This window comes from Martes martes, assembly GCF_963455335.1.
Source record: "Martes martes genome assembly, chromosome: 9".
Classification (NCBI taxonomy): domain Eukaryota; kingdom Metazoa; phylum Chordata; class Mammalia; order Carnivora; family Mustelidae; genus Martes; species Martes martes.
In genome coordinates, this window is record NC_137896.1 from 1,100,458 (window position 1) to 1,123,442 (window position 22,985).

The 22,985-nt window shown below is 67.3% G+C and overlaps 2 protein-coding genes across 3 annotated transcripts in view; both read right to left on the reverse strand.

Moving 5' to 3' along the window:
* Positions 1-20,176, reverse strand: COL9A3 (collagen type IX alpha 3 chain; the record flags this gene model as incomplete). The annotated part of the gene is made up of 34 exons (XM_080814719.1): positions 1-778; positions 1,627-1,704; positions 2,773-2,955; positions 3,365-3,419; positions 3,556-3,702; positions 3,827-3,859; positions 4,551-4,595; positions 5,040-5,075; positions 6,085-6,156; positions 6,277-6,330; positions 6,810-6,863; positions 6,951-7,004; positions 7,101-7,145; positions 7,288-7,341; positions 7,432-7,485; positions 8,087-8,140; positions 8,556-8,609; positions 9,023-9,076; positions 9,332-9,385; positions 9,805-9,858; positions 10,425-10,478; positions 10,836-10,892; positions 11,937-11,978; positions 12,297-12,350; positions 12,713-12,766; positions 12,949-12,972; positions 13,207-13,242; positions 13,918-13,971; positions 14,499-14,570; positions 15,200-15,235; positions 16,396-17,116; positions 17,778-17,989; positions 18,182-18,232; positions 20,054-20,176. The coding sequence occupies 34 exons, from the start codon at positions 20,174-20,176 to the stop codon at positions 588-590; spliced, it is 3,015 nt and encodes a 1,004-aa protein (XP_080670845.1). The 3' UTR covers positions 1-587.
* OGFR (opioid growth factor receptor) overlaps positions 19,986-22,985 on the reverse strand; it is an 8,092-nt gene continuing 5,092 nt past the window's right edge. Inside the window, exons 5-7 of one of the 2 annotated variants that reach the window (XM_080813707.1) lie at positions 22,543-22,609; positions 21,886-21,956; positions 19,986-21,240 (exon numbers count right to left, since the gene is read on the reverse strand). In XM_080813707.1, coding sequence (XP_080669833.1) covers positions 20,295-21,240; positions 21,886-21,956; positions 22,543-22,609 — 1,084 coding nt within the window. In that variant the 3' untranslated portion in view covers positions 19,986-20,294. Of the gene's footprint in view, positions 21,241-21,885; positions 22,035-22,542; positions 22,610-22,985 lie in introns of both variants that reach the window. The other variant, XM_080813706.1, reaches the window with a different exon arrangement.

Consider the following 22,985-nt stretch of genomic DNA (forward strand, 5'->3'; position numbering starts at 1 on the left):
AGGTTTTCACGAGCGGCTTTATTTATCACAACAGGTAATGGTGGGTTTTCTCGCGGTACAGACTCACCTTCAGCCAACACTCACTCAGAGACAGTTTGCACACAAAAGCAGCAGGTAAATCAGACCAGACCATGTGGAGGGGCAGCCGTACATGAAACCCTTTATTTGTTAGACTGGGGTGGCTTGGGTCCGGCTGCCGTCTTACTGGGGTTCGCTCTCAGTCCTCACGCGAGTGCGGTGTGAACAGGCGGCCGCTCCAGGCCTCCCATGCGTGCGCCCTGTCCCCCTCTTGGGGCTGGGGTCCAGCTGGCGCACCCGGGCCTGTGTCTGAGGTGCGCGGTGACCGCTGACGGGCAGTTGTAAATGCGCTAGGGATGGCTCCGGACAACAGGTCGACGAAGGACCCTCTCGGGGACCAAGTGTCTGGTCGCTGCCGTTGAGGACACGAGGCGCAGGCCAGGAGGGCCGTGAGGGCCGTCTGGATGCCATGTGTCGCCGCCCCCGCCCCCCGAGCGCTGCCGCTCCTCGCATCCTCCCGGGCTCCCCGCCAGTGTCTGCATCACCTTCTCCCTTCCTCTGGTTATGTTTTAGGAGCTCCTAGAACCTGACTTCTCCCCGCCGCCTCCCATCACGGCTCCTTGGCAGGCCGAGGTGTCACAGATGCCGGGGGTCCCCTGAGCACCGACAGCACCGGGGAGGCCAGGATCGCCCGGAGGCCCGGGCTCGCCGTGGGCCCCATCTCGGCCGTCTTTGCTGACGCCAGGCACGCCCTGCGGTCCTGGAGACGCAGCAGGAAGGTGAGTGTAGACCTAAGCCTAGAACAGCCACTGAGCCTCCCGCCCCTCGCCCTTCTGTGTGGGGCTTAGTAGAGACTGTGCGGGGGGTGGGGGGGAGAACGAGGGCAGAGGACGTGGCGGGGAGGAGGTGGGGCCCGGGGCCTGTCCCCAGCGCCACGGCTCGGACCCGAGCAGGGCTCCCGGGGAGCCGAGGGAAGAGAGCAGAGGCGGGGATGGGGCTGCGGGGCTGCCTGGTGAGCGGGGACAGGGGACGGTGAGCATGGCCTGTGCGGGAGCCCTGTGGGGCGCCCCCCTTGGGGACGGGCCCCCAGGGCAGGTGGAGCAGGGTAGGGCAGCTGGTGGGGGGGGGGCGTGGAGCAGGGGTGCGGCCTCAAGGGCCAGCAGAGGAGAGGCCTTCTGGGCGCTCAGAGAGGACTGGAAGGTGGTCTGCGCCCGGCCCACGGCGTGGGGGTGCGTGGAAGGCTGTGCGAGGGGACTCGGGTGTCCTCTGAGGCTGGCCCAGGCTCACCGTGGGGCCGGGGGGGCTCCTCATTGGACACTAAACACTCAGGATACACGTGGGCCAACTCGGAGGGAATTCTGGAACGTAACCGACCTAGACGCCAGCCTGCTCTCACCGAGTGGAAACTAACCGACTCTACGTGACGAGACCCTCCCGGACCCGGTATCGCCCGAGCTCAGACGGGTGGGTCGGACGGTTCCTGACTGTTCCCGACCATCTGAGATGGCTTCGCCCAGAGAAAGACGTCGTGACACACGTTCCCCACCCAGATGCAGCCCCGGGTCAAGTCCCAACACCCCGGGAAAGCCGCCGGTGACAGGCACCCACCTTGCAGCCCCTGGTCCCCAGCCGGCCCGTCCAGACCCGCGCCCGCCGCGCCTTTGTCTCCTCTGTCTCCCGGAGCCCCTGCCGGAAAGCACCGGACACGTGAGGACCCGGCTGGGGTTCGAGGAGGGACCCGCCAGCCTGTCACCCGCCTTGTGACGGGCAGGGCTCCGCCTGGTGAGCGTTCTCCTGAAGCGAAAACACTCTCAGAGAAGTAGCACGACCCCCGGGAGTGAGCGCGACGGAGGCCCGTTCGGAACGGTGTTCGGAACAGGCCGAAAGGCCTTCAGATCCCCGCTTGGAGCAACCCGCCCGGCTTCCGTTGCATGACGGCAAGGCCTCGTGCCCCGAGCCGGCACCGGAGACGCTCAGAGCCCGCAGCCGTCCCCGCGGCCGCGCGAAGCCGGGTGACCGTGACCTCGGGACGGACACGGCGTCTGCGAAGACGTGTTTGTCTCCAGGGCGGAAACCGTTCAGCCTCGGAGTTTCTCGAATACAAGGGCAGGGGCCCCGCTCGTTCCGGAAGAGCCGGACTTGCAGTACACTTTGTCTCACCGATGAAGAGAGGAACCACAGAGTTAAGTTTCTCTCAGGAACGGGTTTCTTATGCTGTTTCTTAGAAACAGAACCCCCGGATCAGCAAGGCGGCGCGGGCCGGGAGGCCGAGCTCCGAGCGCAGAACTGCGGCCAGAAGGCTCGGTGGCGGGATGCGGGCGGGACGCGGTGCACACTCGGACGGGAGTGGCTGTTAAAGGCCGGTTTGGAAAAGCCCAGTGTCCACGAGCTCCCAGTCGTGTTACCCACAAGGCCCGGTCCATGGGCTCGAGCGTCCCGCGGCTGCGGCTCGGCGGGGACCTGGACGGACCCTGTCAGCAACGGGGCCCAGCCATGAGGCCGTCTGGTTTCTACATTGTACTTCCCAGTGCTTAAGAGGGAGTTTTGTGTGATTGTTGCCTTTTACAACAGAAGCGTTCGCGTGCGTCAGTTTTTCAGGGGTGGATGCGGTTAAGTGCGAACGGGCTCCTGCTTGTTCGTCCCTCACCTCTCTGTCTACCCCCGCCCCGACCGCTGTTCTGATGGTGTCCGTGGGGCCCGCGGCATGAAGAAGGGGTTAACCGGGCTGCACAGAGGTCGGCGCGGCCCACTCACCTCTGGGCCCCGGGTCTCCCAGCTCTCCGGTGGGACCACGGTATCCAGGGGGCCCTCGGGCACCGGGGTGGCCGATGGAGCCCGGGGGTCCTGGGGGACCTGGGGGCCCAGCTGGACCAGGCCGGCCTGCGGATCCGGGCGCTAAAGGCTTCCTCAGGTGGGCGGCTAACTGTGCGATTTGTTCTTTTAGAAAAACAAAGATGCAAGCATTTACTCGAGGAGGACTAGCAAAGGCCGTCCGCTGAGGGGGGGGGGAGATCGAGCTGCCCCTAACTCTCCTCGGGGCGCGGCCCTGACACCGCTCCATTTTCTCCCACGTGCCCAGGAGGAGGTGCTCATTTTGGGGGAGCTCCTTACAAATCCCGTGGCGCAAAGTGGCCAAGAGCCGGCCGCTTTGCCCGTAAAGGCTGGAAGGCGCAGGTCTCCGTCCCTGCCGACAGTGTCCCAGACCTCTAGACCCGCCCCCCGCGCCCCCGCCTGTGCTGAAGCCTGGGGGAGGGAGCCCCTGCCGGGCGCAGATGGAGACTATCCCCCCCCCCAGGTAGGGGAGAGGTGGGGGAGGCCGGCGTGCGCAGGGGTGGAGGCCACTCACCACCGAGCATCCCTCCGCACAGCTCCCGGATGTGCTGTTCGCTGGCTTCTCGCCCCTGAAATTCACCCCGTCAGTGCGGCAGCAGACTGGGGGCAGGCCGGCTCCCGTAGACGCGGTCCCCCGCCCCACATCGGTCTCGGAAAAGTGACCGAGGCGGGCGAACACCACCCTCAATAGAGGAAAAGACGTACCGGGACTCCGGGCTTCCCGGTGATGCCAGGCACACCTTGTACCCCTGGGAAGCCCACGGGGCCGGGCGGGCCCGGGAGGCCCTCGACGCCACTGGTGCCATTGGGACCCTGGATACCCTTTGGGCCCAGCTCCCCTCGACTGCCGGACTAGAGGGAAACAGGACGAGGCAGCTTGGAGCACACAGCAGCCAGCAGCTGCTGCCCCCACCCCAGCAGGCCGGCCCGGCATCTCCTTCGGACTTTGTTGCTGGAACAGCTGGCGGCCACTTACCTCTCCTTTGGGTCCGACCGCACCACCGGGACCCTGCAAGAGAGCGGTTGTCCGCACGCTGTTAGCCGGCGGGCATTCGCTTCCAGAGGGCCGGGCTAGTGCGGGGGCGTGGGGGCAGGTGGGGAACCGCCAAGAAACCACCCTCGGGGCTGCCTCGGGACGTTAAGCGGCGACTTCCTTTCACCCTCCTGAGTGGTTCTTCTCTCGCTGGGATTGTGTCCTACGCACGGACGTTTTTGTGACTTATTTTCCTAACGAGTGTTTTCAGTAGCCGCTCGGCACGTCTTGTTACGCGTGTTTACTTTGTTCCTGTCTCCATCGTCCTCTCACTTTCGAAACGCACGTCTGAACCTCTCTGTGCCTACAGGCCCTCCTCCAGCCTCGCCCTCTGGAAGCTTCCGAGCCGCACGCGAGCAGGGCCACGGGCCCCGCCTGAGGGGCTCCCAGCAGGCAGGCACGGCTGCCCCCATCGGGTTGCCAGGGCCGGGAGCCGGGGGCCGGGCGGCGGGTCAGACTCGTCCAGGAATTAGGCGGACGGACGCGTGCATGCGCGTGCGCGCACGTGCAGCCGAGCTTGTCCCGGCTACAGCCACGGGGCCCGCAGCCTCAGCGTCCCCGGGGCTCCCCACGCTGCCCGGAGCTGCAGACTGGACCCCCACCCCGCAAATGGGACTAATTTATTCTCAGCTGTTGACAAAAGTGAGGCCGATTTAATCCTACTCACCAGCTCTCCTCTGTCCCCAGGAAGGCCATCGGAACCTGCGACGCCCTGAAACCACACGCCCCAAGGTCAGAGAGCGGCTTTCCAAGCTCGGGCGCCAGTCCCCAAGCCCTAAGCCCAGGGTGGGGACGCCGGCTGACTGCACAGATCGGCAGGACACACGGACCCTCTCTTGCCAAGCGGCATCTCAGGGGGCTGCGGCTCACTCCAGGCCCTCGACCAGTACGAAGAGGGCGAGGAGCCCCCGGAGGTCACAGGCCTGGCCCCTGAGCCTTTCCCGAGAGAGTGCGCCTTCTACAGTCAGGCCTGGGGCCCAGACTCCACTCCCCCCTCACAAGGCCCTGTTCCCGGAAGGTCAGCGGGAACACACCCTCCCTGTGAACTGCGGCTGGGGGTCCAGGGCGGTCCCCTCGGCTCAGAGGGCATGAGGGAGCGCAGGTGATGAAGGAGAGAGGGAAAAAGAAGGGACCTGACCCCTGGGCGCCCATTCACCTGGTCTCCCTTAGGGCCGGCGGCTCCTCCTGGGCCCTGGCACAGAGAAGGTCAGTGTTAGAGGGCGTTCGGGGATCCCTGAGGCGGCCCCCTCCAAGCTGCGGAGCACAGCGGGGCTGGGAAAGCAGGTCCTCCCCGGGCGGGTTCCCTGTCCTGTCCGTGGCAGTTCTGCGCATGCCCATCTCTGGAACCTTCCTGAAAAACCGTCTTGGGGGCCCCGGAGCAGCGCACCCACGGTGCCGTGACTGTGTCACAGGCCTCCTCAAATCTGGTGTCGCTCCCAGTACCACGGGCCGTGCGGGTCGTTGCCCGCGGGGAACTGCCGGGTCACAGCGCCCAGAGCTCACGCTTGTCGCCTTCCCAGAGGACCTGAGACAGGGGACAGGTCTGGAGGAACGGCCAGGATCGCCCAGAAAACATGGAAGTAAAAATTGTCCATTGGCTCCAACAGCAGCAGAGTGAGAACTTGCCCAAGGGGCAGAGATGTGGCCGCCCCGACGACGCTGAAGGCCGCGGGTGCCGAGGGGCGGGGAGATTCAAAGCCGGTGGGCCCGGCCCCCAGGGAGGACCCGACCCGCTTGGCGAGCCCCTGACGCCTGGGATTTCCTGCCTGGAGGCTAATGAAGGGCCCCGGTCCGGCCTCAGGCCGTGGTTTCCGTGCCCCCCCCCCACCTCCCCCTGCAGCTTCTCGGCCTCCCACCCGCGGTGAAGTCCGGCGGCCAGCCGGCCATCGTGGGACCCTGAGCACACATCTGAGGAGGGCTCCGGGCTGCCCTGACCGTCCCCAGACGACAGGGACCCTACAGCAAACGTCCCGACAGGCACGAGGCCCCCGGGACGGTCAGAAGCCGTGAGGCCTAACGGTGCCTAGAGCCGGGGCTTCGCTTATCTACAGTGCGTCAAGCAACCCTCGAAAACCCAAAACATGCAGCCCTGGGCCTCCCCTGGGCTCCGCGGGGCCCGCCAGTAGCGGGCAGGCCCACCGCGTGGGTCCTCGGGATGGAGAATGGGGGCAGGGACCCCCCAACAGAGAACAGCCACTCACCCGGTCACCCGTGCCACCTCGAAGGCCCTGGGGGCCCGGCAGGCCAGGGTCGCCCATGCTGCCCTTCTGGCCCTACAGACAAGGACCCAGCCTGTCAGCACCCACAGAGGAGCCTGGCGGGGACACCGCTCCCCGCCCAGCAGGCCCCCCTGGGCTCACTGGGCATAAAGCCTGGCCCCAAACCTCACCCACCTGGAAGCCTCGGATACCAGGGGCTCCAGGAGGGCCTTGTGGGCCCAGAGCCCCCTGAAAAAGAAAAGGAAGGAATGAGTCCTGCTCTGCCCGCCCCGGGGACGCGGGGCATCAGGCCCAGGGGCTGCAGACGGATGTGAGAGCCCTGGGGGGGGGGGCAGTTGGGGTTGGAGAGCTCGGTCTTCCCCTCAGCTGCCACGCCTCAGTCTTGGGAGCCAGGTACCCACAACCAGGGCTGTGGGGCCGGCGTCCTCACGATCCCTCTGTCCGTCTATGGAGGGGATGGGAGGTGAGGGCAGCACCTCGTGGAGCCCGAGGCCGGGCTGCTGACCTCGGCCATGTGTGGCGACTTAGTCCCTCGGCACAGAGGTCTCCAGCACGGACCAGCTGGGCTTGGCCCTCACCGTCTTTCGGCTTTCATGGGGTCAGCCCACGGGTGCACCCAAAAGGCCTCCCCGGCCTGCACAGAAACCCAGTCACATGGCGGTGCCTCCGCGCCCTTCCCCTGGGCCACCCTGCGTCCCCTCACTCACCGCCGAGCCCCTGTGGCCAGCTTCCCCACGCTCCCCAGGCACACCGACGTCTCCCTGCACAAGGAGAAGGGGAGCGCCGGTGTCAGCAGCATCCGTGGACTTGGGGGGTGGGGTAGGGGTGGGGAAGGTGGGAAGACTTACTGGGATGCCAGGCTCTCCTGAGGGGCCAGCCTCTCCCAGCTCTCCAGCTCGGCCCTGCACAGGACGGGAGAGCCCTGGGTGCCCACACGACCTCTCCATCCCGGCCCGCCGCTGCCCCCGCCCACCCACCAGGACAAAGAAGCCACATACCAGTTCTCCCTTCTCGCCCTTGGACCCTGCTCGTCCCGGGAGGCCCTGCACGAGTCAGAGGTCAGGGCTGCCGAGCCCGCAGCAGAGCACCCCAAAGAGGGCGGGTTCCCCTGCACAAGCCCCCGCTCAGGGACCCAGGGGAGAGGACCCCCATCCCCAGAACACCGAAGGAAGCCCACGCTCTCACCGGCAGCCCGTTGGGACCCTTCTCTCCTGGGGCACCGTTGCGACCAGCCTCTCCCTGGGGGAGATCGGGGGACAGGCTGCTGAGGCCCAGGAAGCCGAACCCCCGCAGATCCCCCGCCCCGCAGGCCACCGGCCCGACACCAACCTTCTCACCGTCGAGTCCCGGCACACCATCCCGGCCGTCCTTGCCTGGCACACCCTGGGGACGGGGGACGGGGTGAGGACTGCTGTGCCCCACGTTCCCCCTCCTCCCCAGTCCCCGCACTGTGTCAGCAGACCCCAGGCCGCCCCGCCCCACACGGTGACCTGGGCAGCCCTCAGACTGCAGCCGAGGGCTGCTGGCGCATGGCAAGGGGCCAAGGACAGCGTGAAGGCCCCCACAGGCTGCGGCCCACATGCCCGCAGGGACCTCCCCCATGGCCTGGGTCTCAGGTGACAGAACAGGCTTGGGAGCCAGGAGGAGAGCACACGGCCTCCCTCACGTGCCCTTCCTGCTTTCCCAGAGGAGGGGGCCGGAGGAGCCCCCGGGGGGCCTGTCTTCGCAGGCTGGGGCGGGGAGGGGGTTCAGGTCTGGGCTGAGCGCCCTAGAACCCTCAGAACCCTCCTGGCTCCAGGCCTGGACGGCACGGGGCACGCAAGACCCTCCACCTGCCCCCCACGCCACGAAGATGCCAGGGGCGCCCCGTCATCGGAGGAGACAGATTCTCCAGGGGATGGGGTGGGGACGGTCGGGTAGCAACGCCGTGCTCCGCTCAGGGACCCAGCCTCCGCCCAGCGCCAGGGCGGCCGTGGGAACTCACCGGCTCTCCACCCGGGCCCGCTACCCCAGGGACGCCTTTGGGACCAGGCCTGCCCTAAAAGACACACAATTGGCTGCATTTTGGGGGGAGCCTGAGAAAGCTCCTCCTGGGCGCTGCCCCTCAATCCCAGGCAGGCTCGCGTCGGGGACAGTGGACTTCCGGGGGCCTACGTGCTCAGGGCTGGGGGACAGCCCCGTTGGCCTGTCCCGACACCAGGGGAAAGGCTTGTGGATCCAGGACCCAGCTTCGCATCCCATGTTCATGTCAGTTGCCAGACACGAGCTCGTTAGAGCCCCCTGGAGAACTGCCTGGGACCCAGCAGGCCAGGCCAAGCTGTTACCCAGTGATGCACCCCCCAGGAAAGGGCAGGCCCCCCACCCTGGCACGTGACATCTGGGTGTCCTCCCCCACCCCCCTAGATCAGGCTCTTTGGAGGAAGGACCCAGAGAAGCTAGATTCTCTTACTTACAAGGTCACCCTTGGGGCCGCGGAAACCCTCAGGGCCCCTCTCGCCTCTGTCACCCTGAAACGACAGGGGGCGAGAAGGGTGGGGGGTGGGGAGAACAGAAAGTTAACAACTCGAGCAGGTTGGAGAGCCACACTGCGGGGAGACTGACCAGACCGGGCCCCAGAAGTGGTCAGAGGTGCAGGACCGATGCTGCCGAGGACCACAGGGGCCAGAGGGGCTGACCGCATCCCGTGCGTGTCCAGACAGAAAGATACCAACTCTTCCGGCGAACTCAACCCGCCCCCCAGGTGTGCCCACTGCCACCTGCTCAGATGTGCCCAGGGCTATGGGCCCACGAGAGGACTCAGTCCTGGGAAGGGCCAGCCCAGCGCAGCCCAGTGGGACTGGGGAGGCACCGGAGCGCGGAGGAGAAGGAGGACGGGGGACAGAGAGCCTTGGCTGCCCTCCACCCCCAGATGCACACATACCACTCTCCCCGGGGCTCCTGGGATCCCTGGCGGCCCTCGGAATCCAATGGGACCCTGTGAGGCAGAGCGGAGTATCTGGGACTCTTGTCCGAAGCCTGGCCAGCGTCCCTCCGAGGACCTGGCTCCATCCAGAAAGATCTCAGCTCCAGCAGCCCCAACCAGACAGCCCCCAGCAGGCCCCTCCCCACTGGCCACCCAGAGGCCCAACCCTCTTCCTCCCCCATCTTCCAGGGCCTCCCCCCCAGCCCCTCCCCTCCTGAAGGTGGCCTCCCACAACAGCCTGGGCTGATCTGAGATGGCCAGACTTACCCGATCCCCTGGGGGTCCGGCTGGCCCTGGCAGGCCCCGAAGTCCCCGAGGTCCCTGTGGGGAGAGAGCTGGGAAGGCAGGGCTTGGGCCAGCAGCCTCTGCCCCCACCCCACGATTGCATACCCCGGGGAACCACTGAGGGCCCTACAGTCTTCCCTAAGAGCACCTGACCTCAGGCCAGGCCCTGGAGGGGGCAGGCGAGGAGGAGGAGGAGGAGACCGCAGGCAAAGGGGGAGTGCAGGGTCATAGGCCCTGGAGCGGGGATGGGGGAGGGGGATGGGGCCACAGGTGGGAGGAGATGGGGCCACAGGCCCGGGGGAGGGGGGGGTGCTGGGATTTGCAGCCTGGCAGACGCAGGACCCCGGCCGGTTCCCTGCACAGGCACCTGGCTGACCGTCCCCTGCAGCCCTAGGCAGTCCAAGGGGCTCCGATCCCACCTCCTCACCCCTGTCCAGCCCCCCCGCCCTCCTCACCTGCTGCCCCACAGTGCCTGGGATGCCAGCAGGCCCAGGGGGGCCAGGATCGCCCTGCAGTGGAGGTAAAGGGGTACGAGCAGGATCAGCCCAGGCTCTTGCGGCACCTCTCCGAGCCCACTGCCCCCCCGCTCCGAGCCCACGCCGTGGGGGCCATCGCCCCACTCACAGCCTCCTGAGGCTCCTGACCCTCCGCCAGAGAGGCCCCCAGGCTTTCCCAGACACCCCTGCCCGGCTGGCGTGGGCCCTTCTGCCGCCCACGCAGTGGCCTCACTGGCTAGAGATGCAGCCGGCCTCCCTGGAGCCTGCGGGTGACCACAAACACACCCTCCACGGGAGCGGCCGCAGGGGCAGGGCAGGGGCCTCCATCCACCTGGGGGAGGGGGCGCCTGAGCTCAGGGAACCATATGAGACCCGGCAGGCGGGGGTGTGTCCGGGGACCCTGGCCCAGCTCACCTGGCTCTGACCAGCCGGGCCCCACACAGGCCTTGTGCACGGTGCACCCCAGATGCAGCCAGCGCTCCCTCCCTCGCCCCCACCACCCGTGGGGCCCCGCCCGGCCCCCGGCCCCAGCTGAGCACCCTTCCCTCCAGCCACCACCCCCCAGGGCCCTCATTCACCTTCTCGCCGTCCTTGCCGACCTCTCCTTGCTCCCCTTTGTAGCCGGTGGGCCCCTAAAAGCCAGCGGTGGGCGGCAAGTCACAGCCCACCCCCAGCGGCCCTGAACAGGGGCCTGCACGGCCGCCAGCCCGGGTGGCAAACTGAGGCCTGGTCAAGAGGGGCAGGGCTTCCCGGTCCCGGTGGCCACGCCAGTGCCCACCGGTTACCACTGTGGAACGGGGGTGCGGACAGAGCGAGGCCCCCAGGCTGGGCCGGAAGTCAGCCCTCCTCTCCTTCTGGAAGGACTGGCAGACTTTCTGGACCCTTGTGTCCCCCCAAGTCCCCTAGGGATCTCGAGGCCCACGTTGGACCAGGCTGCCTCCTCCTGTGGGGCGTGGAAGGGGCTCAGTCACCCTCCGGCCGCCGCTCACCTTGAACCCCGGCATTCCTGGGGGGCCGGGGGGGCCGGGAGGACAGATGGCTGGGCACTGTTGGAAGACAGAGCAGTCAGAGCCCTGGCCCAGGCAGCCCTGGACCCGACCGAGTTCAGATCCCAGGGGCCCTCGGAGGGACGGTTCCACCAAGCGAAGGGGACCACAGGCCACACCGGGGCCTCCTGGGACCCCAGACAGGGTCTCATTCAGTGTGGGTGCGGGGTGTAGGGAGGCCTGCCCGGAGCCGGCTCTCGGCGGCCTGGCCCCTCGCGGCCTCCTGCTCAGAGCCGCCCCCCCTTTCTCAGCGGACATCCGGCCACAGTGGCTACCGGCTTCACAGAGGGGCCTGAGTCCTGTGCTCCCTGCGGGCAACTTCAGGCCGGGCTTCTCCTCCGTGCACAGGTGTCCTGCAGGCGCAGATGCGATGTCCACACCCAGGGGCATGGTGAAGCCCCGGGACGGCACGGGGTTTTCTAGATCATTCCACAGCTGATCCGGCACAGACCCGGCACCGTCCACCTCTGCCCTTGCTGCTCCCGCCGGGCCCTTCCCCGGATTCTGGACAATCTCCCTCTGGGACACCAGCTGGTCGAGCACCCTGGACCCCAGATGGGGCAGCTTCCTTCAGGAGCACAAGACCTCTGCACGCCAGCCAGACGCTGACCCGTCCACCAACAGCCACGCGCCGCGGAGAAGGACCCGGGGCCACCCCGGACGTGCTGCTCTGCTTCCAGGAGTGACACACCTCCGAGACGGAGAGCAAAGGGAGTCCCGGATACTAGCCCAGAGCCTTCTGTGCTGGGGACACCCTGTGTCCGCGCCAGCCGGGGTGGCAGACACTGGCCACGTGTGGCTGGGCACTCTGGATGTGGCCGCACCACGGAGGCCCAGGCCCATTTACAATCCCGTCTCTCAGCCCAGATTCGTGTGGCAGCGTGCGGCCAGGGTGCGGGGAGTCTGTGCCCAGAGCCGGCGCCGCCCGCACAGGCCGCACCCCTGCCCTCCTGTGGGTGGGGAACAGGCCACTCTCCGCATGGGTCCCCAGGGCGGTGGGGTGGGCCACCCCAGCCCCCTTCACAGATGGCTGCGAGCGCCTACCTGAAGGTCTGTGGCGCCTTCAGGGAGGACCCCCGGGTGGCCCTGAAACACAAAGACATCTGACTGTGAAGCCGCCCCCGGCCCCTACAGGCCTGCCCGGGGGGCTCAGGCCCTGCCTCTCCCACAAGGACAGATTCCAGCTGCCTTTGGGGCGGATGGTCACCAGGCCCGAGCCCTGCCGTCCCCATGTCAGCTGACCCAGCCGCCACCACAGCCCTGGGCTTCACGCACATCCGGGAAGTGGACGGGAGTTACAGGGCGTGGATTGGGGGCTGAGGGCCCCGGGGGGGGCAGGAGAGTCAAGCCCACTGTGCCTGGCACCTCCCCCAAGAAGCTCCGGGGCCCCTGCCCCATACTCACAGGGGGTCCAGGAGGTCCTGGGGGGCCAGGGAGGCCGGGTAGTCCAGAGGGTCCCTGGGGGGGGGGGGTATGACGTCAGGTGGAGCAGGACCAGCCCCCGCCTGAGGGCAGGTAACCGGCTACTTCCAGAGAGAAGCCTCCCTCCCCTGTGCCCTTACGGGGCCGCCCCCACTCTGCCGGCCTCCCCCCGCCCTGGCCTGGTGCTGGTGTCCACGGTGCGTTCCAAAGCCCAGGCTCTCCTTGTCCCTGAAGGTCAATCAGGGCTACTATCGGGCCACAGAGAAAGGAAAAGGGGGGAGAGGAGGAGGGAGAAGTAGGGGGAGGGGAGGGAAGGAGAAAGGGGGACGAAGCCCTTGGTTGTTGACAGGCAGGGCCCCTGCTCTAAGCAATGGGGCAAGGTTGGGGCAGCCACTCACCGGGGGGCCCCGGAGACCCATTCCACCTGGGACGCCACTCTCTCCTGCCTCTCCCTGGGGGGGTGGGGGGAGAGAGACACGGGGGTCTGCACCCACAGAGCTCTGAGGACCCCACACAGCGCTGGTCTGCCCCCGAGGAGGACCACCCCAGCCCTGGTTTGGGACCTGGCAGCCAGCTTAGCCCTGTGTGCTGCGGGCTCGCTGGGGGGTGGGGTGCGAGGGTGGTCAGTACTCACTGGGGGTCCGGGGAGGCCTTTGCCCTGCAATGCCAAGCACTGAGTCAGAACTCGCCGGGGACAGGACGGGTTTGCCTGCCAACCCACCCCTTCCCCTAAGACAGGTGGGGTGCAGGGAGCAAGCCCTCAGGGGACGACCCTCCCTGGGGGAGAGAGAGGGCATGGCCCAGGGACAAGAGAGCTGGACACTGCCTCCCAGGGCTCGCGGAGGGCCCCCCTCACCCTGGTCCGTCCTGCCGCAGGGGAAGCGATACTCACCCCCAGCCCGGGAGGCCCCGGGGGTCCCAGACTTCCCTGGAGAAGAAAACCAGGGTGTCAGGGGCCGGGCAGGGCCCCCAGGTCTCCAAGAACACAGCTGTCCCCCTCCCCCCCTCTGAAGGGGGGTCTCCATTTTACAGAAGACTGAGGCCCAGGGGGAACCCCGGATGCCCCAGGGGCCCGGGACAGGTCTTTTGTCAACAATCCTGCTGAGAAAAGTCCAGACTCTGCTGGACGTGGACACAAAGCAGCACAGGTAGGCCAGGCCAACAAGAAGGCCCAGCCCCAGGGCACCCGGAGCCCCCACTGGAGGGCCCCATGCCCGGTTCTGGTTACCGAGGAAGCCCGGGGACCCCCGAGAGCCAGTGCCTCCTGCTCCTCTGCGTCCAGAGGACACGGTCCTGGCCCTGGAGACCTCCCCCCTCCCCGTGTCCCCGCCGCCCTGGGGCGCCCTCCAGAAACCCTGCCACTGACCCCCCCACCGCCCCTCTTCCCTGGAAGGCCTGGTCATCCCCCCTCCCCGACCCGGTATGAACCTGAGGACAACCGTGACCAGAGGCCAGTGTGGGGCTTGGCGGGCTGGCTCCTCGCCACCCTGTGCCCACTTCTGCACCCTCTGCCTCCCTGCGGACACGGGGCCCAGTGGCACCACCAACCGGGGGCTTCCCCCACCCCCTCGAGCGGAACCCACACTCGCCAGGCAGCACTGACCCGCTCTCCAGGCGCACCCTTGGGGCCGGGTGGTCCGTCCTGGCCCGTCAGGCCCTGCGGAGAGACCAGAGGGAGGGCTCGAGGGCCACACGGGGAGGACAGGCCCCGTAGAGAGCACTTTCCGAACTAAAATGGGTCCAGAGGCTGAGAAGGGCCTAGCGTGCGGCCCCTTGGGCTCCGGCCGCCCGCCGTCCACCCGAAGGGCGAGCAACTGGGGGACCCGCCTCTCTGGGAGCCTCTGCTCTGGTCCCTACAAGGCCCGGGAGGCCAGCCTGGGGCTCCGAGGGGGAGGGGCGTCCGCTCCCAGACAAGCGGGAGCAGGTAGCACTTTCCCCTCCGTTCTGGCGCGGCTGGGTCTCCGCCAGCCGTTACCGCCGGCGCCGCAGGGTCTGGGCTGAAGGCCAGCGGAGCCCTGCTGGGGGACCTCCGGAGACCCTCGGGGACAGAGCAGGCACAGCTGGAGGACAGCAATTAAACTCGGCCCCCGATCAAACCCCTCCAGGTCCGGGCCCGGGGCGGGGGCAGCGCAGAAGGGGGCTCCCGGGAGGGGAGCGGGTGGGGGGAGGGGCAGGCACACTCACGTCCACGCCAGGCAGTCCCGGCAGCCCGGCCTCTCCCGGCTTCCCGGGCTTCCCTGGGGCCCCTTTCGGTCCCTGGAGGAAGGGGGCGGGGGGGGGCGAGCAGAGGCGTGAGAGCAGGTCCCGCCCAGAGCCGCGGCCTTCACCAATGAGAGACGCGCCTTCCAGCTGGGGCCCCGCCCAGCAGCTAGAGACTGGCTCCCGCCCCCCAGAGGCCCGCCCCCCAGAGGCCCGCCCCGCTGCTCTCCTGCGGCCCCCCTCGCGCGCCCCCGCCGGCGGCCCTCCCCAGCCGCCCCCACTCCCGCCCCGGCACACCTGTAGCACATTCACCAGGATGCTCTGTCGGCCAGCTGCTTTGGCCGCCCCAGCGAAGGGCCAGTGGGTCCCTCTGTGGGACCGCCAGTGTGCCCCAGGACCCTCAGCTCCCGAGCCTGAACAGCTCTGGGGAGGCTCGCTGTGGGACCTGGCCTGCCTGGCCAAGGACAGCTTCCAAGCCGGTCCAAGCCGGACCCTCTACCCAGAGACCCGCCCAATCCCACACGCCCCCTCCCACCCGCTTCCTGGCCAGGCCCCTGCTCTGAGCCCTCAGAGCCCCCCACCCCCACCGCAGGTAACCCTGCGCAGGGGCCAGGGGTGGCGGAAGGGGTGTCAATGACCCCTCTGTTCTAGGTCCACCCCTCCCCTCACCGGAGCTGGACACTCACCGGGGACCCAGGCAGACCAGGAGGCCCAACTTCTCCCTGCAGAAGGGAAGTCCCACGCATGTGAGCAGTGTCTCCTGATAACCCGGGCCTAGGAGGCCCCTGGAGATGACACGGGAGCACCCCCACCTCATGCACATCTGGGGGGCACTTCCCCGCTGGGGTCAGGCTAGAGGTGGGGGCTGGGGAGGCAGAGATGGACCCCGGGGACGCCACCCCTACAGGGCCCACAGGCCTTTGAGCAGGGTCTGAGGGCAGAGGGAATGGGTCCCGCAGCCCCCCACCCGCACCCACCAGCCTGAGAAGCTTCGGAAGGTGGCTGTGGGCACTGAGAGGCCTCCTGCTCCTGCCTGATGCAGGGCGGCTGCCCCCCAAGACTCTCAGAGGCCCAAGGCAACCCCCCAGCCCCCTCCCACCCATGACCCCCAGCCGACACTCTCTAACGTTTTTAAGAGGAGCCCCCCCGGAAGGAAAGATTCAACTTGACTCCCATCAGCCTGGGAGTCCTACGGGGGGCCGGGACCCAGCCCCAATGGGAGGGGCGTGGGGGCCAGTCATGAGCTGTCCCAGCCCTCCCTGCCTCCACCCTGCAGGGCTGTCACTGAGCACCCTGTGGGTCCGGGTCCTCCAGTGGGGGTGGGTGGGAGACTCAGGGCCATCCAGGGCCTGGGGGACTCAGAGTCTGAGGACCAGTCGGCGCGGGGGGGATGCTCCCGCAGTACACTACAGGTGAGGAAAGGCCTGGAGCGGGCCCCCACCTTTCATGGAGGTGGCTGGATTGGGGGTTCAGCCCAGATAGTCCTGGAACACCCTAGAGGACGCCGTCTCTGGGGCAGAGCCAGCTCCCTCCAGCCCAGCCCCCTCCAGAGCCGGCTCCGGCCCCTAGCAGCCTCCAAGACCCACCCAGAGGGGCAGGCCTTGCACCTCCACTGCCATGGCCCCTCTGGGGACTCGGAGACACACCTCAATACCCACAATTCCAGTGCAAAGACTACCGCGCAGCACCCCTCCCTGCTCTGGGGACACAATCCCGGTGGGGTGAACCCTGAGCAGGAACCACTTCACACCTCTTCCCCACTTTGTCCCAGCCTTGGGAAGTGGGGCTTGGTTTTGTCCCCATCAGGTCTGGGGGTTCAGGGAAGTTGGGGCCGGACTAGAACCCCACCGAACCCTCCTGGCCCCTCCCTCTCCCAACTCACATCAATGCCATCTTTGCCTGGCTTTCCAGGTGGCCCTTGGGGGCCAGGGGGTCCTTGAGGTCCCACTTTCTGAAATGGAGAAAGGTCGTTATGCAGCTGTGCCCTCCCCCGTCTCCCGTGGTGCAGGTCCCACGGGTCGGCCCAACAGAGTGTCCCCTCTTCCTGGGCCAGGAGCGGCGCTGGGGCCTGGCTCCGGGGGCCCCCCTGACCCAAGCCTGCCTTGGAGACCCCCCAAAGCCTCGGGCCGGCAGGATCTGTGACTTTCATCTTCAGGCCGGGAGGGGCCGGCCGCTGCCCCACGGGAGCCTCAGGGAACAAAGGCGACATTGTGCCTCCCCGGTGGCGGTGGCCGACCCGGCCAGGCGAGGACAGGGCACCGTCCTGGGCTTGTTCCTGAGGTGTCTCGGTGTCCATGGGGGCGAGGGCGGCCATGGGCTTCAGGGCTGCGCCGGATCTCCAAGGGTCCTCGAGTTCCAGGCTCACTCGCAGGCCCGGGGTGGTCCCGGGGCCGGACCGCTCGATGCCCCATCTCAGAGCCCCAGCCTCCCCGCCGGGGCCGCCGATCTCCAGTGCGAGCCCGGCGCACCTCTCCAGCCCGCGCTCACCTGTGCCTCGCTCCCGGTGGCGGCCAGGAGCTGGCCGAGCAGGAGCAGGACCAGCGTGGCGGCTCCGGCCATGGCTGCGCTCGCGCTCTGAGCGGCGCCGGCGGTGGCGGCAGGGGCTTGGAGCGGCGGGCGGGGCGGGCGGCGGGCCGGATGCCAGTTCCCGCCCCGCCGGCCAGGCACAAGCCCCCCATTCAGCAGGGCCCACCTGGGGCTTCCGCACCGCCCCACACCTCCCCGCGGCGCCAGCCAGGGGAAAGAAAGAAACCCAGTGGCATTTTTTGGGCTGGCCTGTGAGTTAAATTTATCCCCGGGACTGATGAGTTACACACACACACCTTTTAGCAAAAAAGAAAGACGCTCTTTTCTCCGCCTGCTCCTCCGCCGGGGGTGGAGAGGGCAACAACCCCACACTGAAGGGCTCCTTTGGAGAAGCGGCAGCTTCAGCCCTAGAAACTGAGTGACCTCCGCAGGGTCCTGAGTGGGATCGAGGCTGCCCGAGACCCAGGAAGACCCCCAGAGAGGGGGAGCGTCCCCGTGCTGGGGGCCAGAGCAGGCCCACTACAGCTCTCGTCCTGGTACCCCGTCCTGCCGTGGGCAGAAGCCTCAGGCCAGGCTTGCGAGGCTGGGAACACCTCCTAGCCCCAGGGTCCTTCCCCCGAAGTTTCACTATCCGGAGTGCTCCAATCACGGCATCCATCACTGGCAAAGGTCAGACCCGGCCCTCCCCACCACGAGAGAGAGCCAAATGGTGGTGCCGGCAGGGGACGGTAGCAGCACCGGCGCCACTGGGCCTGAGCAAAGCTGGTAATGGACGCGACCTCCGAGGCTGGTGTGACCGTTCCCGTTTTAGTCTCGGGCAGCTCAGGATCGCTGGGTTTAGGCAAACTCTGCTTCACCCCGGGAAGGCACAGGAGCAGCAGGGTGGGGGGCAGCACCTGGGGCCGGGAGCCTCCATGCCCACCCAGGGGACTCCCACAAATCCAGGTCACCTACAGGCCCACCGAATTGGCAGGATCTCAGCCCCACCCACAGCCGAGTATCGAATGTTTAGAATCCCTGGGAAATGCTGCTTTGGGATTTATAGCCCACCGCATGAACTTCGCTCTCCTCTCTCTTTCTTTCACTAGTCAGGTGCATCAGCGGGAGGTGGGGAAAGCTTGCACTCCGATTCCGATCTGTACCTGGATGGCTGAGAGGCTCACGAGCGCGGCCCGGCTGCAAGAACTCCATTTCTGTGGGTGGGAACTCAGGACGTCGGCGGTGCGCGGGCTCACAGGGACCGGCGGGTGGACGATGAAAGGGATAGAGCGGGGAAGCAAACGGACTCGGTCGAGAACCTCAGCTCACCGCTGGGGTGGACTGGCTGCTCACTCCCTCACATGGGGGGTGTGTGTGAATTCTACCAAGGAAGGCAAGAGAAGCGCGAAAGCTCTCGCCCTGCCGCAGAGATCAGGTCATCCTAGGACATCCTCAGCCACCGCAGCCATTCTCCACCCCCCCCCACGAGCCCACAGCCTGGGGAACGAGACCCCCTCCCCACCAGTCCCCCCGCAGTCCCTCCTCCCTGCCCCCCCCCACTCCTGGATCAGACTTCGAGAAAGTCCAGCTGGGCCAAGGGAGCGAGCTGGTGCCTGAAGTCTGGCTCCAGCCTTCACCCCAAAGCGGCCCCCGGCTCCACACAGCCCCTCTCCCTGGGGAGCTCCCCTGCCTGGAAGCTGAGCCCCAGGGGGCTCGAGTGGGTCATGACCTCACACCTGGCACCCCCAGGCAGAACCAAAGTATCACCCCTCTGTTTCAGGCCATCACTCTCGGTGAAGTTTGGGGGGTGGGCGGGCCAGAGTGCCTGCCAGTCCCTAGGTCCCACTGCTGGGCACAGGCACCCTCCCCTAGGGTTGTCCCAATGACATTTTCCTCCCACTCTGGGTTCAAGCTTCTCCATTGAACCTGTGCTCCGCAACTGTCTAGATTGAGGATTCTCACCAGTAGGGGCTCGGGGTGGGGGGTGCTGCTGAGAACTCAGTGTTGGATGACCCCCCTCATCTTCGTGACATCATCGCCCCTCTGTGGTAGAAATTCCATTCCTGAGCCAAACGGAGTTCAGGCACCAGGGGACCATCCCTTCCCACAGACTGGAGGGGGCAGGGGAGAGTCGGCAGTACGGGACACAGCCCGCCCCAGCTCCAGCACCGGGGAACATTAACTCAGGGGCTGGCCCCCCCCCAAAATGACAGCCAGTCTGCCCTCCTCTCCCACCAGGCCAGGAGCTAACGATCCACGCTCTTCCTGAAAAACGGAGCCCAAATCACAGCTGGTGACTCAGAGCGGACTGGGCCCATCCCCCTCCAGAAGCGCTGTGACCCCCGTCCCTTCAGTGGTTCAAAGGCCAGTGAGCAGCTCTCTGCGGGGCTCTCACCCTGTTGGTGCTGATGGAGAAATTCCAGTGTGCCAGGAGGGGGACCCCGGCCCAGGGGGACAAAGCCTGGCTGAGAGCCCACCGGTCCTTGAGGACAGGGAGGTGCACTCTGCCCCTGCCAGTCGGAGGGGTCAAGGGGGTCCTGGTGTGGTAGGTAGGGCTGTCAAGGTAGGGACGGAGGAAACAGAGCCACAGAGAACGCTGGGGAGCTGGCCCTGAGGCACCACAGTACACCCCAGACCAGGGTAGGCAAAGATCTCGTCCAGACCCAGGGCCCTGTCAAACCGCTGCTCCCTGCTCAGCCCACCAAGGCACCGCACACGAGTCCCAGACCCTCTCCTACACCAGTGACAAGAGGCAGCCATGGGACCAAGTGCCCAGCTCCAGAGGGCCTAGGATGGACGCATGTCTCCAGGGGACTGCACATGGCTGTTTCCAGCTCACAATGGCCAAGTGGGCCACAGCTGGGCTAGGCCACTTGACACCCAAGGGGCAGAAGCCCAAGGAGCAGTCAAACTAGCCCCTTTCCCGGACTCTGGCCACCCACAGCCCCGCTGGCCACGGTCAAACACTCAAAGTCAAATGAGTTTATTCAGAAAAGGCCTCTGCACCAGACTAAGAAAATGACCCCCTCCCCCACCAAGGCCAATTTACAAAGACGGACAGGGGGCAGGGCACAGAGGAGGCGGTAGGAGGGGAGTTCGAGGTCAGGATTTCGAAGTCCTGGCTTTCCAGCAGCTGCGGCGGCCACTACAGTGGCCATCATGGAGAGGCCAGGACTGCACGGTGCTGAGAACAGATGGCAACGGGGCTCCCCAGACCCGTGGCCTGGCCGGGATGTCCACCGGCACCCGCTTCCCTTATGGGTTTCTGGGTTTGGTCTAAGGCCTCACCTCAGCTTCCTTATCCAGCCACGGTCCTGCAGTGGCTGAGCTCCCAGGGGCAGCGGGCTCCAGCCCTGCCCAGCCTACTGCCTCCTCCACCCCATTCTCACCCTCTTGGGCCTCAGGGCACCCTGGCACAGCGCCATGCTGGGCAGGGACTGGCCTCTTGGTCCCACTGTCCCCACCATCGCCACCCGCCGAGGCACCGTCCCCAGGGTCCTGATCCACCTTCCTTCTCTTCCTCACCTCCTCCGCCACCTTGGCCCCTGGGTCCTGGAGCCCGGGCTGCTCGGCCTCCCCGGGGGCCTGGCTGCCCAATTCCCGGGACCCCCCGCCAAGGCTGCTCTGGCTGAGGGCGCAGCCCTCCAGGTTCAGGGCAATCTTCTCCACATCCGAGGCGCTCTGGGCGCCCGGCTCCCCTGGGGCCTGCTCCCGCCGGCCGGCCTCCAACTTCCTCTTCTTGCTCTCCTTGGGGCTCAGGGGCTCCGGGTCCTCCTCCCCGCGGCCCCCCGCCTCCCCTTCCTGGTCCCTCGCCAGAGCGCCGCCGGGCGGCGACGGGGCACCCGCGGCCGCGCCGTCCCCGCCCGCGGCCCGCCCCGGCCCGCAGGTCCGTCCCGAGGCGCCGGCCTGGCGCAGGGGCTCCCCGGGGCTCCCCGCGCCCTCGGCCGGCCGCAGCCGGCGCAGCTTGTCGTGCGGCCCCCAGACGAACTTGCGCCGCGGCCGGAAGTGCTCCCAGGCGAAGCGCAGCAGCCGGCGGCGCTGGCGCGCGCAGCGCACGGAGAACACGAAGTAGTCCAGCGCGCTCTGGCGCACGGCCGGCAGCTCCCCGCGCACCAGCGTCTCCTCCAGGAAGAAGCGCGCCAGCGGCGCCTGGTAGCGCTCCAGGCCCAGCTCGCCCAGGGACTTGAGGATGCGCGTGATGCGGAGGTTGTTGTGGCCGTGCCTGGGGCGGGGGTGGGGGCAAGCGGAGGGGCGCTGGCGGGGGCCAGGACTATCCTCCTCCCCCCGCCCGGCCCCCCGCGGTCTCTGCCCCCCCAACCCCCCCCGCCCCCGCCCCCGCCCTCGAGAAAGTGACCTGGGGGCCCGGATGGTGCAGATGGGGGCTGCGATGTATTTTCTAGAAGGCTGCTGTCCCCTTGGCCCCGCGGAACCGCCCCTCCCTGCCCCCCAGCCCAGGGCGCACGGCTGCAGGAGAGCCACGCGGGACCCTCTTAGAGCACGAGGCCTGGCCCAGGGGCCTGCTACCCACCAGCAGGGGTGCTTGCTCGCTCCCCGCCCAGCGCTTCTTGGCAGGGGCGAGGAGTCCTGTGCCTGCAAGGCTGACGGAACGGTGGGCAGCCCGACCCACACCCAGGTGGACGGTGGGGGCGCAGGTAAGGAGACTGACTGGCATGACTTTCTCTCGGTTCTCACACCCCCAGTGTCGGGACCACCCCCACTGTGCAAACAAGGACCGTGCTCAGAGCCTTAGGCACTTGATGGAGCACCTCTGCAGTCCCTCCTCCTCCAAAGTGCTCCCACACACCTGCCGGGAACCTAGCACAGCCCCATCCCCCTCACTTGGGGTGGAGTGAGGGCCAGCCCTTACCGGTTAAGGTTCTGGAAGCGCTTCTGGTAGTTCTGTGCTCGGCACACTTGCCCGGTGTCCCGGTCCTCCAGCTGGATCCCGTAGAACCCCAGCATGAGCTCGTAGGCCTGGACAAACCGCTCCCTGACCTCCTCGGAGCTTTTAAATGCCTGGAACACCCACCCCACCGCAGGCCAGTGGGAGCTCAGGGGCCATTGCAGGCGCAGCGGGCTGGCTGACGCCTCCCTCGGGCCCCAGTTCATCTACACGCCTGGAGCCAGACGAGAATTCAGAATGTGACTTTTCTTGTAGCTGCTACGAGGTCTCACTGGGGCCAGAGGCATCTGCCCCAGCTCCCAGAGGAATCCCGCCAGCCCCCAGGACAGCTTGGGGGGCTCCCAGGGTGGAGCATATGGCAGGAGACACACAGTCTCCTCGGCTCCCCAGACCCTGCCATCTCTCCAGGTGTCCAGTGCCAGCCCAGACCAGATGTGACGAAGCCCCCGTCACCATGACTCTGCTCTCAGCCCTGGCCCTGGGCTCCCTGACTTAAGGCAAAGGGCTGAAGAGAATCAGATTTCTCTAGAAGCCTGTGGGGAGCACCAGGGGGCAGAGGCAAGGAACCGTGGACGGAAGAGGCTCGCGGGGCAGGGCAGCTTCCCAGGCCGCATCGCTCACCTCAATCTCCCGCAGCGTGAGGGGCTTGGCGTGCCAGTTCACTCCGGGTTCTCGCAGAGGGAAGAGCCTGTGGGAGAGGGGGCGGCACGGGTCCCATCGCGGCAAACACGGGCTCCCCGCCATGGGCCGGGTGCTCACCAGCCTCTCGGGGTTCAAGGCTCCGCTCTTGATGGTCTGGCTGGACGAACCCGTGTCGTGGGCTCTCACGAGTCACAGCCGGGGGGCGAGGGCAGGAGGGTCGGGGGGAGACTGTTCTGGACCAGGGTGTGGGGCAGGGGCAGTGTGGCCATGGGAGGCGCAGCGCGCGCTCAGCAGGGCGCTCCAGGCTGTCCTCTTTATTCGCTTAAAGATTTAGTCATTTTGAGAGAGAGAAGGGAGCAAGTGCGTGCAGGGGGAGGGGCAGAGAATCCTCAGACTCCCTGCCGAGCACAGAGCTCAACTGG